The sequence below is a fragment of the Lontra canadensis genome, unplaced genomic scaffold (genome assembly GCF_010015895.1).
Source record: "Lontra canadensis isolate GAN:19392208 unplaced genomic scaffold, GSC_riverotter_1.0 scaffold38, whole genome shotgun sequence".
Taxonomy (NCBI): domain Eukaryota; kingdom Metazoa; phylum Chordata; class Mammalia; order Carnivora; family Mustelidae; genus Lontra; species Lontra canadensis.
This window is the reverse complement of record NW_022631032.1, coordinates 3515299-3531631: the sequence shown is the minus strand read 5'-3', so window position 1 is coordinate 3531631 and position 16333 is coordinate 3515299. Positions and strand designations below refer to the sequence as shown.

Sequence of the window (16333 nt, the reverse complement as noted above, 5' to 3'; positions counted from 1 at the left end):
ATTCAGGCTGAGGAAAGGGTTTTAAGAAACAGCACTTTTCAAACTTTACCTTTGCCAAAATCATTCAACTTTGAATAAATAGATCTTACTATTCAATACATTCTTACATTCTATAATTAACATTTTCAATTTTCACTATTTTCTAACAACTCAAAAGACCACATGTAATAATTTAATATTTTTACTGGGTAAAAGTAATTAGATAGCAGTTAAACCCAACCTCCCTTCCAGTATCCGTATCTCATTAACGTTTTCCTATTTTTAACAATCAGTAAACTGTGTGATAAAAGTTTTAGAGGCAAAAACGACTGCTGGTGGTGGCAGAGCTGAGAAGTTATGGAATCTAAGTTGTGGCTCTTAACCAGAATATGCACATTAAAAATAATTTAAAGAATGAGGTCCTGAATTTTTTTTTACAAGTATGTATTACCTGCATGATCAGAGAAACCAAAAAAGTTAAAAAACAGGAGAGCAGTGGCTTGGACTTACTAAACTTAAGAATTGAAGAAAAAATACTTATGAAACTATCTGAAGGAATGCTTCAGCCAATTCAAAAATTACTCATTGAGAAATAAATAAAACTTCACTTAAAATTTGAAAAGTAGGGGCGCCTGGGTGACTCAGTGGGTTGAAGCCTCTGCCTTCGGCTCAGGTCATGATCCCAGGGCCTGGGATTGAGCCCCGCATCAGGCTCTCTGCTCAGTCGGGAGCCTGCTCTTCTCTCTCTCTGCCTGCCTCTCTGCCTACTTGTGTTCTCTGTCAAATAAATAATAAAATCTTAAAAAAAAAAATTGAAAAGTAGTTAACTTACAATGGATAAACCACTGTAGCTTAATTAAAAATTGATATCTATCCCAGAGAAATAAAAACCTGTGACCATACAGACTTACTTACATTCACAGCCACATTATTCATAATACCCAAAACTGGAAATAACCGAAATGTCCAGCAACTGGTGAATGAATAAACAAAATATGGCATATCCATAAAACAGAGTATTATTCAGTAATACAAAAAGGAAAACATCATAACTAAATGCCAGATCACATACTGTCATATGATTCCCTTTATATGAAATGTGCAGAAAAGACAAGTTTATAGAAAACCTACAGAACGTACATTAATGGTTGCCTGAGGCAAACGATGAGGTATGACTACGAATGGACATGAGATTTCTTTTTAGAGTGACACAACTGTTGTAAGGTTAGATAGTTGTGTTAATTGTACAACTCTGTAAATTTTCTAAAATTCACTGAATTGTACACTTAAAAAGATGCATCTTATAGTATAAAATTATACCTCAATAACCTGTTAAAAACTGTACATACACAAACACACACAGGCAAAGGAAATCAGAAACCTATAAAAAATTTCACATTGATTTTATATAAAAACATGGAAATTTAGGTATTCTTCATGAATGACAATGATTTATTTTTTACATAAGATCCAAAGCACTTCATAAAAAAAATCAAAATATTCAAATGAAATACTCTCTCAAGGAAACATTGTACTCATTCACAGAAATATTAGCACAATTAAAGGGAAGGGGTATCTGATGCAGAATTAAGCCATCATCCTACCTTATCACTTAGAGGTGGTCGATTCATAGGACTAATTCCTTTTCGAATTCCAGTTGCTTTCCTAGCTGCAAGGCCAGTGATAACTCCATAAGGACGTCTCTTTCCAGGCATTACTCTTCCTCTACGGCTCAGACTATTCTTGCCAAAACCTGTAGGAGGTTTGGAAAAAAAAAAAAAAAATCAATCTAAGAATGCAATTGAAGGGCACACAGGTTATAGGGTATTCTATTTCTTAAGCAGACTGGAAGGTACGAGGGTTTTATTTTTCATTTATTATTTATATAATATTTCTTATATCACTATTATATAATATTATTGCATTATTTACAAGTACTTCTTTTGAAATTACATATTTCATTTTTAAAGAGGTAATAAACTACACCAGCAAGGGTTTTGTTGGTGTAATGGACGGCAAAGGACTTTAAGATTCTCCTGTCTCCCTGGTAGCTACCCTCTCTCTTGTGTTACTTTCTCAATGAACAACTTTCCCTTTGCAATGTGGTGTCCACTACCATGCACTTACCAAATACTTGAAATATGACTAGTCTGAATTAAGATGTAATAAAAAGGTACAGTATTTCACTAATAACTTTGTATTAATTATATGCTACAAAGATATTTTGGATACATAGCATTAAATAAAATATATTACTCATATGTGGCTCACATTTTATTTCTATTGAAGGACACTGAACTTGAGTGGGTCACTATCTCATATCCCATTTACTATGTTGCAATCTGGCTTATTTTCATTTCTACTGTATTTAAACTACTTTTGCTAAAGACCCTATTGAGTTCCAATGAATATATTTTAATCTCTGTGCCATGTGACACAACTTGACTTTGTCTTTCCACTGTGTATTTTATTTTAATATATTATTTAAAGATTTTACTTATTTATTTGAGAGAGAGAGAGACAGCCAGAGAGAGCACAAACAGGGGAGAGAGGGAGAAGCAGACTCCCCACTGAGCAGGGAGCCCGAAGAAGGGTTTGATCTTAGGGTCCGGGAACATGACCTGAGCCAAAAAGGCAGCTGCTTAACTGACTGAGCCACCCAGGTGCCCCTAAGTATTTTCTAATTACGAAAAAATGAACATGTTCATTGCAGAAATCTTCATATAAAGTACAAATGAAAATAAAAGTCACCCATTATCCCACCATCTTGGGACAACCACTAACATTCCATCTCTTGCTGGTCTTTTCTTTTATCCCTACACATTTAAAAAATTAACGTTTTCAGTTTCAACTTTTTTTTTTTTTAAGATTTTATTTATTTATTTGACAGACAGAGATCACAAGAAGGCAGAAAGGGAGGCAGAGAGAGAGGAGGAAGCGGGCTCTCTGCGGAGCTCGATCCCAGGACCCTGGGATCATGACCTGAGCCGAAGGCAGAGGCTTTAACCCACTGAGCCACCCAGGCGCCCCAGTTTCAATTATTTTTTAAGCAACTCAAAAGACTATCATGGAGCTAATTCACAATTTTGTAGTACCGTCTAGAAGGTACACTGAATCGATCTTCCTGGCAACAATACTTCATAGTCTATGTATTATTTTGTAGTGTGCATTAACACTGCATTGTAAATATTGTAATATTATTGTAAATATTATGTTAATATTCTTTCATTGTATTATTTTTTTTAAGTAGGCTCCAAGCCCAATGAGGAGCTTGAACTCACGACCCTGAGATCAAGAGTCACATGCTCTACAAACTAAGCGAGCCAACAGGCTCCCCTCATTGTATTATTTTTTAATGTGCCTTACCTGATCTAAAAACCTCACAATGACCACTTCAATTACTTCTAATATTAAATTATTATAAATAAGGGACGCCTGGGTGGCTCAGTGGGTTGGGCCTCTGCTTTCGGCTCAGGTCGTGGTCTCAGGGTCCTGGGATCGAGTTCCGCATCGGGCTCTCTGCTCGGCAGAGAGCCTGCTTCCCCTTCTCTCTCTCTGCCTGCCTCTCTGCCTACTTGTGATTTCTGTCTGTCAAATAAATAAATAAAATCTTTAAAAAAAATTATTATAAATAACATTTTTGGGGGGAGGTGAAGATGCAACAAACTTTTATTTAACTCATTAATAAAAGCATAGCAGGGAAACAAAGCCAGTTCCAAAGGATTTTATATTCAGTGGAAGAAAAAAGGAATATTTAAATAAGATAGCTACAAGAAGACAAAAAACCGGTAAATGTCTTACAGGGGTGGAGGGAGCATGATTTTCAGGATTTTTTTCTACGGGACAATTTCAAAAACCCTACTTTATCAATTATATATAAATTTACTTCTGACATTACAGAGTTGCAAAGTATCAGTAATATGCACTACAACTTTGTTACAAGGACATACGTTTATTTTTTTTAATTTTTTAATTTTTTAAAAAAGATTTTATATATTTATTTGACAGAGATCACAAGTAGGCAGAGAGGCAGGCAGAGAGAGAGGAAGGGAAGCAGGCTCCCCGCTGAGCGGAGAGCCCAATGTGGGGCTCAATCCCAGAACCCTGGGATCATGACCTGAGCCGAAGGCAGAGGCTTTAACTCACTGAGCCACCCAGGCACCCCGACAAGGACATACATTTAATCAATACTATATAGCAAGTCAAATTTACATTTCTTTAGATTTCTAGAGGTAATATTTTCATACACATCCGATAATTTCTTCAAGATATAAATTTCTAGAAGTTGAAATGCTATATCAAATAGTAAAACAAATTAAGGAATTTGGTTCGTGTAGTAAAAAATCTCCTTTAGAATGACTGTATTTATTCATATTACCAGGAACATAAGGGTGCCAACTTTTCCCACATCATTGACAATGTTGAATGTTCTTTTTAATCTTTCTCACTTAGTATTTGGAAAAAAAAAAAAAATCTTGTCTCCTTTGGTAGTTCACTATTGAGAATGAACATTTTCCATGTGTTTTTGGCTACTGCTATTCTACCATCCATGAACTATCATGTCATAAGCAGGTTGCCTGGGGTCAAGTTTTAATATCCTTTGATACTTTTTTTAAAAAGATTTTATTTATTTATTTGAGGGAGACACAGAACAACCAGTGGGAGCAAACAGAGGGAGAGGGAGAAGCAGGTTCCCCACTGAGCAAGGAGCCCAATGGATGACTCAGTCCCAAGGACCTGGGATCATGACCTGAGCGAAGGCAGACACCCAAGCAACTGAGCCACCCAGGCGCTCCAAAATCTTTTGATACTTGGAAAGAATTTTATTAAATTTATAATTAATTTTTTAGGAATTGACATCTTTACAATATTCATGAACAAAGTACAATATTCATGAACAAAGCCACTTTATTCAAGTCTTCTCATCACTAAACTCGGTAAAGCTTTAAACTTTTCCTCACGTAAGTTTTATGTCTTTCTTGAGTTTATTACTATGTATTTTATGTATTTTGTTGTCAATCACAAAAAGACCCCTTTTCTAACAATAATTTTCATAATGTCATTCCTGGATTACCAAGAGCTATTAAGTTTTTAATTAATGCCTTTTAATCGGCCATCCCACTGAACTTATTATTTTTTTTAAGATTTTATTTGACAGAGAGAGACACAGCGAGAGAGGGAACACAAGCAGGGGAGTGGGAGAGGGAGAAGGAGGCTTCCCACAGAGCAGGAAGCCAGATGAAGGGCTTGATCCCAGGACCCTAGGATCATGACCTGAGCCAAAGGCAGGTACTCAATGACTGAGCCACCCAGGAGCCCCGCACTGAACTTATTTTTAGTTCTATAGTCTCTCAAATTTTTTCTTGGAGGGAAAAGTGAATTATTTTCTTGGGATTACTGAGCAACAACTGTTATCACCTACAAATGATAGTCTTTTTTCTAATTGCACCCCAAATTCTTCTATTTCTTAATGCAATGGCCAGAAGTTCCAGAGAACCATACTAAGTAACAATTGTGGTATTGGGCACTTTTATTTTTTTCTTAAGATTTTATCTATTTATTTGACAGAGAACACAAGCAGAGAAAGCTGCAGGCAGAGGGAAACAGAGAAGCAGACTCCCCACTGATCAGGGAGGCCAATGAAGGGCTCAATCCCAGGACCCTAGGATTATGACCTGAACTAAAGGCTTAACCAACTGAGCCACCCAGATGCCCTGTGAACTTCTATTTTGGTATTCTAATTTTGGGGGGGAATGTCTTTAGAATGGTATCCTGTATAGTACGACACACCTGCAATATGGTAACAGGTCTTCTAAGGGAAAAGTTTCACAGCCAAACGGAAACAAAAAACCAAAAACAAAACTGGCTTTCTTTACTATAGGATTTCTTAGAACTAATGTGTGTGTTCCATCTCTAAGTTGGGGATAATAGGGTATGTATTCCCAAACTTACCTAATTCCAGAATGCTTTTGTGTAGTGTGCGTATTTTGAGAACGGAGTTCAACAAGACAGGAAAACTTGTTTTAATGGTTGAACCATTTACCAATTTACTGCCCTTCAGCTCCCAATTCACTCTTTACTGCCCTGCTTCTATTATAGGAACATTTCTCTTACCAGCTGGCACAGTGTTAAGTTTTCTAAGTAGAGGGCACTGGAGAGACTCTAGAGAAAGGATTTTTTTTTTTTTTTAAAGATTTTATTTATTTATTTGACAGACAGAGATCACAAGTAGACGGAGAGTCAGGCAGAGAGAGAGAGGGAAGCAAGCAGGCTTCTTGCTGAGCAGAGAGCCCGACGCGGGACTCGATCCCAGGACCCCGAGATCATGACCTGAGCCGAAGGCAGCGGCTCAACCCACTGAGCCACCCAGGCGCCCCTAGAGAAAGGATTTTTTCTTTCAGGTTCCAGTGCACTCCTCAAGACTTATTCTAGGGCATAGAACACCTAGTGGCAGTGATTATCCCTCCCCTGTAAGATGAGACTGGTGAGGCACAAGAAGCACTAAAGGCACAAAATCTAAGTGTGAATTATACCTTAAATGCTGGGCCCTAGGCATCTGTCCGGATCTAGTCCTAGCCATCACTAGTTCTGGCCCTACTCATCCTTCATTGAATTTAAGTTGCATCACCTCCAAAGGTGGCTTCCTAGTGAGTTCCACCAGAATGGCAACTCCGTGTGACAGAGTTCTTCCAGATTTGTTCCCTTCTTGGGTATTCTGCCTCAGTCCTAAAGTACTGATTACTTTTATAACCAGAGGAAAAGCAATAAAGACACAACTTTTTAAATTGTAAAATCAAGTTATTGGGTTTTTTTAAAGTTTTATTTAAGTAATCTCTACACCCAATGTGGGGCTCAAACTTATGACTTTGAGATCAAGAGTCACACACTCTTCTGACTGAGCCAGCCAGGTGCCCTTTGAAACCAAATTACTGTTATTCTATGTGTGATTTCCTTCTAGAATTGAAACCAAATAAAGATTAAGCATGTTGAGGGAACCTGTATACTTCAATTAAATCTACAACTACTGTTATTTTTATTTGTATTAAATATGAAACAGATACCATTAACTCTGTTAACACATTGTGCTGAGTATTTTTTTTTTTAAAGATTTTATTTATTTATTTGACAGACAGAGATCACAAGCAGGCAGAGAGGCAGGCAGGGAGAGAGAGAGGGGGAAGCAGGCTCCCCGCCGAGCAGGGAGCCCGACGCGGGGCTCAATCCCAGGACTCTGGGATCACGACCTGAGCTGAAGGCAGAGGCTTTAACCCACTGAGCCACCCAGGTGCCCCTGTGCTGAGTACTTTAAAGAAGAACTTGATGGGCTGATGACAACATCTTAATTGTGCAGGAGAGCAAAGTGAGGTGAAACACAGTGACTACCCAGATGTCACAGTTACAAAATGGCACAGTCATCAGTCTAGGTGCAAGTTAGTGTGGCTCCAAAACCTGAACACTTTCCAAACTGTAATATAAAAACTAAAGAATAAAAGGTAAAAAATATAAGCTAGGATACATTTCCAAAGAGAAAAAAACAATTATTACAGAAAAAGTGGGCTCTCAGCTAGGCATTATAAAACAGCAAAATTTGATTAGGAACATAAACATAAACTTACAAGTACAAAGACATGGTTAACCACAACATAATGAGATACAGTCTAGGGAAAAGAATAAGAAATAAATGAATGTTGTATCCTCAAATCAGAGGGCTTCATGTGGGGATAAAGAATGTATGTGACAAGGAATGAGGAGTCAAAGAATTCATGATCAAGTTACATCAGTCTTGAAGCAATATCTTTGAATCAAAGAGGGAGAAAGAAGGCAATGAGACCATTTCAGATGCTACTATAGTACTCAAATGTGACATGATAAAAAATGCAGAGTGGAACAAAGAAATCTGAAAGTATTCCAAAAGAATGAATGAATTAGCAAAGAGAAAGATTAAAGTGAGAAGGAATCCATTATTATACCAAAGCTTTCAGTTTAGATGAGAAAGACTCAAGAGAAAAGTCTCATTAACAAGAATGAAACTGATTAAAAGGAGAAAGTAAAAGAATTCTATTCCTGGCTGCCTTCTATTTCTGACTGCTGTAGTCATTGTTACCATACTCATTATCCTTTCCACTTTTATTTCTATGAGTGGCTTCTCAACCTTCTAGCAAGTTTAGATCGTCCATTCCCCCTCCCTCCCTTTATACCTTTAAACAAACTTCACCAGCTGTACCTCAATTTTAGCAATGGTTCTATTTTTCACCCTTTCATGGTCACATTTCATAAAGACAGACCTATACATACTGTCCAATTCTCTCCCCTCTCCCCACTTACCTTCTGTGTCTTATATTCCAAAAAGCATTATAGAGGTACTAAACACATCATCTAATATAGTAAGTCCTTTCTTAGTTTTATTTTTTTAAGTAAGCTCTATGCCCAACATAGGGCTTGCACTCACAACCCCAAGATAAAGAGTAGCATGCTCTATGAACTCAGCCAGCCAGGAGCCCCATCTTTTCTTAGTTTTCATCCATTCCACCCCCTCTAGAAAGTTCTCTCCTGTCTTTTCAGAGCATCTTCATTCTTATTACTTCAACTACTACCACTATGAAGACCCTTTCTTTCACATTTTCAGCTATACTAGAGCAGCAGTTTAACCCTAGCCATGTATCAGAACCATGTATGGAGCTTTAAAAAAAATCCCTAGGCCCAACTTCTGCAGATTCTGCTTCAGTAAAAACAGAGTGTAGCCAGAACATCAGTCTAGTTTATAAAGCTCCACAGGTGTGACAATGAAAAACTAGAGACAGGAATTTTCATTTTATGTTTGAATCCTTACCCCAATCCCTTCGTGATTTCTCTCATATACTTATCAACTTGCCCCAGTAGTTTCTGGAGTCTGATCACTTATACAAAGATTTGAGGGTTTTGGGGAAATGTCAAATCACAAAATGAATGCAATATTACTGGCTCCTTTCCAAAGCAACATACAAATATTCCCCCAATCTCTTCTACCTCTAAAAGAAACCCCATTCTCAAACTTTTTGGTCTCAGGACCTCTGTTTTTTTTTTTTTTTTTTTTTTAAGATTTAATGTGTTTATGTGAGAGAGAAAGAGAAAGACAGTGCACAAGTAGGGGGAAGGGCAGAAAGAGAGGGAGAAGCAGACTCCCCACTGAGCAAGGAGCCTGATGTGGGGCTGGATCCCAGGACCCTGAGATTATGACCTGAGCCAAAGGCAGCCGCTCAACTGACTGAGCCAACCAGGCACCCTCAGAACTCCTTTATACTGTTAGTTATTGAGAACTCCAGAAATTTTATTTCTGTGGGTTTATATTTATTGATATTATCATACTAGAAATGAAAACTAAAACATTTAACTATTTGTTTCATTAAAACAATAATAAACCCAATACAGGGCAAATAACATATTTTTAAAGAAAAAGAACAATTACTTTCCAAAAAAAACCCAAAAGTATTTAAAAGGAATGATAGCACTGTTCTGTACTTTTACAAATCTCTTTGGTGTCTACACAGCTAGATTCTCATATATGCCGCATTCAATTTAATTATCACACGTCATGTAGACTCTGGAAAACATTTGTGAGAGGATAACAGTGAAAACCCAATTAATGTCTTAGTACTATTATAAAAATAGTTTGACCTTGTGAATCCCTTGAGTGTTGGGGATTCCCCAGGATCCCTGGACAACACTTTGAGAACTGAAACTGTATACTATTCTACCACTGAAGAATATTCAGGTTGTTTATACAAATATTTAAGTAAGTGACTAAATTACATTTTGGGCCAAGAGTTGGAAGATTTTATTCACTTATTTGTTCAGCCATCAAAAATAATTTACTCAGAGGGGCGCCTGGCTGGCTCAATCAGTAGAACATGGGACTCTTGATCTTGGGGTTGTAAGTTCAAGCCTCAAAGTTGGGTGCAGAGATTACTTAAAAAAAAAAAAAAAAAAAAAAAAAAAAAACTTAATAAATAAATAAATAAATAAAAATAATTTATTGAGAGTCTGCTAACGGCTATCTATCTTATGTGTTATTTTACCTCAAGCTAACATGCTCATTGACATTACAATGTGGAAATCTGAACTTTCAACCAATCAGAGTTTGAGACAATCTTCCATCTCCCTGCACATTCAGTGACAGAAGCAGATGTTCTATTTTAGGCTCTGCCACATGTAACTGGAGAACAAACAAGCACAGGTTCAATCTTATAAGATCCTAAGCTGCCCCTAGGTATCATTTATCTTAAAGCTCAGATCATAACCTGCATAAAAGGAAAGCTTTTCTGATCCTTCATGGACCAGATCCTATTTCACCTTATCCATAATCACCACTGATTTTCTTAGCACAAAATCTATCTAAAGTCCTATAATACTGTTGGAATTTCTCTCATGACATTTCTCAACTCCATGTTTTTTGTCCTATCTCTGTTACTAGAAATTCCTTGAAGTAAAGAATCACAACTCTAAATACCCAAAGAACCTGGTCAGTTCAGGGCATTTATCATGTATTTAACATGTGGCTAGTGTAAACAAATGTATTTCTGGCTTCTTTGAACTCTGAAATTATTTTAAAGCAAATCATGTACAAAATATGGTATTCTGAGTAACTTTTAAGAATCTTTAAATATAGGGGCACCTGGGTGGCTCAGTGGGTTAAAGCCTCTGCCTTCGGCTCAGGTCATGATCCCAGGGTCCTGGGATCGAGCCCCGCATCAGACTCTCTGCTCAGCGGGGAGACGGCCTCCTCCTCTCTCTCTGCCTACTTCTGATTTCTGTCTGTCAAATAAATAAATTAAAAAATCTAAAAAAAAAAAAAAAAAAAAAAAGAATCTTTAAATATAAATCACTGGGATTAAACATTCATTTGCTATAGCTAAGTATCTTTCCAAAATTTACTTGCTTATGTTCAGTTGTTTAAGGAATTACTAGAGAAGGGGTGCCTTGGGGGTGCTCCGTCACTTGAGCGTCCAATTCTTGATTTCAGCTCAGGTCATGATCTCATGTGACATGGGGTTTAGCCCTGGGTGGAGTTCCTTGTTGGGCTGTGCATCTGGCACTGTGCTCAGCAGAGAATCTGCCTGGGATTCTCTCCCTCTGCCCCTCCCATCACTCATGTGCACACATGCATGCACAGAACATGTATGCTCTCTCTCAAATGAATAAATCTTTTTTATTTTTTTAAAAGAAAGACATTAGAGAACAATAAAATTTTGTGTAGGGTCTAACCTCAGTTACAGACATATTTTGAGGGTATGATGGCATATTAACTATTAGATAATAGAACTAGTTATAATCATCCTCAGCCCACAGATAATTGTTTTTTATGCTTTTTAACATACAGGATAAAAGTCAACTTAGGCTCTAGTTCATCAAGCATTTTTTACATGTGTAAAAAAGAGCTAGAGTTTTTTAATTTGAGTTAAGGTTTATTCTAAAACACTGATAAAACCACTAAAAAAATTAATGAATCATTAATAGCGTTCTGTTACCACCTTAAATCCACTTTGGAACAAGATGGCTGTAAATACATAAGCCTCCAAACTGCGAAAAATAACTGTATATGTAGAGTTCCAAGATCATTAGGTCACATCTGAAGCATCCAATTCTGAGTGTTACCTCTGGAATATTTAACAAATCCTAAAAGCCCTAGATGATAATAAAAAGAATCTGAAAGTATTTTCCAAGCAGAATTGTCTCCACATATTTAAAAAGTTCTCTTATAAGAAAAGAGGTTTGCTTCCTGTAATTCTATGTAGAGTTAACAGTTGGGAAAGATTTAATTCAAATTAAGAAAACTTCCTAGTAAACAGAGTTGTCTCCAATAATGGAGTTGTCTTATGAAGTAGTATGCTCATTCACTAGATATATGTATGCTGGAGTTATGTAATTACCCACCAGATAGACTGTTAAAGAAATACCTAACAGAGAAGGAGATAAAACTTCATGCTATGTAAAATCCTTTGTAATCTGCCCTAAATATAATTTACACTATTTATATACTGAGTGTACCTTAAAAGTATTTTTAAGAAACAGGGTTATCACCTACTTAAAGCAACTTAAAATGTTTACCAGATTTCAAGATTAAACAAAAACCTGAGAGTAGAAAAAATGCAAATCACAAAGTGTGCTAAGATATTTCCTCCATGTTTTAAGTATGTCCTAAAAATAGCATTCTATGACCCAAACGAATAGCTCCTTATTAAAGTTTACTTGTAAAACTTACCAGAATTCTGTTGGAGTCCCCATCGTACTCTCATCCTGAATTGCCGGGCACTACTTTGCTGGAGTTTTCTATTTAGTCTCGGAAAATTCTGCTTCTTTCCTTCCTTTCGATTCAATTTGATGATATCATCTGTGATATAGGAAATGTGATGATTATTTTCATTTTAACCTAATGACTCAATTACTCAGTCTCATTTTCTAGTTAATAGTCATATGTCCCTAACTTCTTTGTTACTTTGAAAGCACTTTTATAAGACAAAAATAAGATAAAAACTCAAATCAGCCAAAATACTTGCAGTACCGAAGAAGTTTTATAGGAAAAGTTCAATTTAGTAACCCAAAGCAGGTCTACCAATTAATGAAGATTTCTGTTATCCACGGTATTTTTTTTTCTTTTTTAAAAGATTTTATTGGGGCGCCTCAGTGGGTTAAGCCTCTGCCTTCAGCTCAGGTCATGATCCCAGAGTCCTGGGATTGAGCCCCGCATCGGGCTCTCTGCTCAGCGCGAAGCCTGCTTCCTCCTCTCTCTCTCTCTGCCTGCCTCTCTGCCTACTTGTGATCTCTCTCTCTCTGTCAATAAATAAAATCTTTAAAAAAAAAAAAAAGTATATTAAAAAAAAAAAGATTTTATTTATTTATTTGGCAGACAGAGATCACGAGTAAACAGACAGGCAGGCACAGAGAGAGGAGGAAGCAGGCTCCCTGCCCCGCCCAGGACCCTGGGATCATGACCTAAGCCGGAGTCAGAGGCTTTAACCCACTGAGCCACGCAGGCGCCCCTATCAGCAGTATTTCTTTATCTAATGCACATAAATAAGTAAAAGCCTATTTACAAAAATTACTCATATTTACTTTCCATAATCACAGAAGTGTCTAGTTTTTAAAGACCACCTTCCAATAAAACCATAGGCAGTAAAAAATCAATAAATAAATCATTCAATTAAGAGTACGTTTCTAAAGAAGTCCACCTCAATTCAGCAAAGATGTATTGAGCATACCTGTGTGCAATGAATGTATGTGACAGGCTGTGCTACAATGAAAACAAACAAAAGTAAAATATGGTCCCTTTCCTCAGTTAAGTTTAAAATTATTGATGGAAACAGACAAGTAAATAGCTAATATGAAATAAAATAAGTACATAATAAAAGGTATAATACAAAAAAAAAATCCACTCCTCTAACAAAATAATTCAGGGTTACCTTACTTTGCTTTCTACCTGATCTTTCAAATCCTCATTGTTTTCAAAAACACTTTTAAACTCTCCAAAGTAATTTACAAACATCACATTGCTCTAATACCACAGCACAACAATATGAAGATCAGGAAACTAAATGTACTTCAGATTTCTATTTACAAATGTAAAAGATTTCTAGAAGCCAAAAATACTCACTTAAGAAATATCCAAATACTCTGTCCACAGTCCCAACTCCAATATTAATTTTGATGACTGATAAAGAAAATAAGCCTGGTCAACAACTTAATAAAATTTCACAAAACTAATTAACCTCAATTATTTTTTCCAAACCTGCTCTAAACACAAGAACCTAACAATTATATTAATATAATTAGTCTTTTCTGAAGTAAAAGAAGGAATTACATATTACAGGAACCCTTTCTTATATATTACACTACCTAACCCATCAGTAATCTTTAAGACTCTTAACCACAAATATTCATTAGAATAATTGAAGTCTCCCCCAAAGTACTTTGTTATCTTCTTGAGGTCAGTCCTTCCCCTAAAATAAATTCGTCCAAGTAAAGACACTCAAAAAGATTTGTTTTAAAATAAAAGGGTTTTGGGGCCCCTGGGTGGCTCAGTTGGTTAAACGTCTGCCTTCAGCTCAGGCCATGATCTCAGGGTCCTGGGACCCATCCCCACATCGGGCTCCCTGCTCAGCGGGGAATCTGCTTCTCCCTCTCCATCTTGCCCCTCCTCACCCCCCATTTGTACACTCTTTCTCTCTCTCTCTCTCTCAAATAAAGAAATAAAATCTTAAAAAAAAAAAGGTTTCATGAAGTCAGATATATGAACATGTTATATTCTCGGGGCGCAGAAAGGGAATACTTTTAAACACTTCTGAAACACTGCTTTCTTCTAACAAGGTGCTACTTACTTTTTTTTTTTTTAATTTTATTTATTTATTTGACAGACAGAGATCACAAGTAGGCAGAGAGACAGGCAGAGAGAGAGGGGAAAGCAGGCTCCCTGCTGAGCAGAGAATGGTGGGGGAGGCTCGATTCCAGGACTTGGCATCATGACCCGAGCCGAAGGCAGAGGCTTTTTAACCCACTGAGCCACCCAGGCGCCCCTGTGCTAGTTATTCTTCACCAGAAGTCTGAAAACTCAGAGCCATGAGAGTACACCAAAAAAAATGAATTTGCTGGGAATCATTTTTAAAAAATAAAAAAAAAAAAAAGGGCAGGGGCACCCGGGTGGCTCAGTGGGTTAAAGCCTCTGCCTTCGGTTCAGGTCTGATCTCAAGGTCCTGGAATCAAGCCCCGCATGGGGCTCTCTGCTCAGCAGGGATCCTGCTTCCCCCTCTCTCTCTCCTTGTCTCTCTGCCCACTTGTGATCTCTGTCTGTCAAATAAATAAATAAAATCTTTTTATTTTTTAAAGATTTTATTTATTTATTTGACAGACAGAGGTCACAAGTAGGCAGAGAGGCAGGCAGAGAGAGAAAGAGGAGGAAGCAGGATCCCTGCTGAGCAGAGAGCCCCATGCGGGGCTTGATCCCAGGACCCCGAGATCATGACCTGAACCGAAGGCAGAGGCTTTAACCCACTGAGCCACCCGGGCGCCCCTAAATAAATAAAATCTTAAAAAAAAAAAAAAAGGCAAAATATAATTTTGACTAACCAGGTTAATTTTAAAACAGCATTTAATAAAGAATAAACATAACAAAATTAAAAGTAGCAAAGCATATTAAAATATGAAATTGCTTTATTTTTAAATGTTTATTATCTAAATCCTCATGTTAAATGATCGACTGCATTCTTCCAATCTAAAAGAAAAAAATGACTTTCTCCTACTCAGGTAGATGGATTATGTATTAAAAAAAAATAATAACCATTATGATGAGGTATTTTATGAAAAAGTTTCTTCCATGACATTAGGAGTATATATAAATGATAATAAAAACAGTAGTAACTAAGAAATGTTGCTCTCACAAGTACTCATTTAATTCTCACAACAATTCTATTAAGTATTATAACATCCATTTTCAAATTAAGAAACTGAGCCAATGAGGCCAGCTATTGGTAACCTTGGTAGATATTCTATATGAATATTCGTACAGCCATAATTTAAAACAAACAAAAATCAGATTCTAAACCACTGTAGACCTGATAAAGTAGAATATTCACAAAGCATAATAACTGTCTAAAATAGGTATCATCTCATGAATCAACCATGACTGGTTGATTCAGTCAGAAAAGCATGCAACTCTTAATCTCAGGGTCATAAAAACTGAGCCCCAGGTCAGGTGTAGAAAGTACTAAAAAAATAAATAAATAAACTTAAAACAGGTACCATTTCTTCATCCCTTTTCTGTAAAATTCTCGTTAAAAAAAAAAGGAACCTGGGGTGCCTGGGTGGCTCAGTGGGTTAAAGTCTCTGCCTTCGGCTCAGGTCATGAGGATGGGACCTCAGGACCCTGGGATTGAGCCCCGCATCAAGCTCTCTGCTTAGCAGGCAGCCTGCTTCCTCCTCTCTCTCTCTCCGCCTGCCTACTTGTGATCTCTGTCTGTTAAATAAATAAATAAAATCTTTTTAAAAAATTAATAAATAAAAATAAAAAATAAAAAAAGGAACCTGAAAGAATGCTATATATTCTTGAAGAAAAGACACCAATGTCTATTTTAACTATCATAGTGCTTGATTTCTACCTTCAAGGACAATTATTCCTTCATTTTCTTCACTTGAACATCCTAACCACCAAAGAAAATACATACAAAAAAACCTAGAAACTTAAGAAATGTATTGGTTATGATAATACATGTTTAAAACTCCCTGCAACATCTATACGGTTTTCTTACTTGTATGATTTGGGGCAAGTTATTTCTCTATGCCTCAGGTTTTATACAACAAGAATAACAGCAAAGGCTTATATAGTATG

The 16333-nt window shown here is 36.8% G+C and overlaps 1 protein-coding gene across 1 annotated transcript in view; it reads right to left on the bottom strand.

The window, feature by feature from the left end:
• The window catches only part of FYTTD1 (forty-two-three domain containing 1), a 32595-nt gene that overhangs the window by 14208 nt on the left and 2054 nt on the right, over nucleotides 1-16333 (bottom strand). Inside the window, exons 2-3 of the mRNA XM_032869413.1 lie at nucleotides 12218-12346; nucleotides 1584-1732 (exon numbers count right to left, since the gene is read on the bottom strand). Of these exons, the coding sequence (XP_032725304.1) occupies nucleotides 1584-1732; nucleotides 12218-12346 (278 nt within the window). The remainder of the gene's footprint in view (nucleotides 1-1583; nucleotides 1733-12217; nucleotides 12347-16333) is intronic.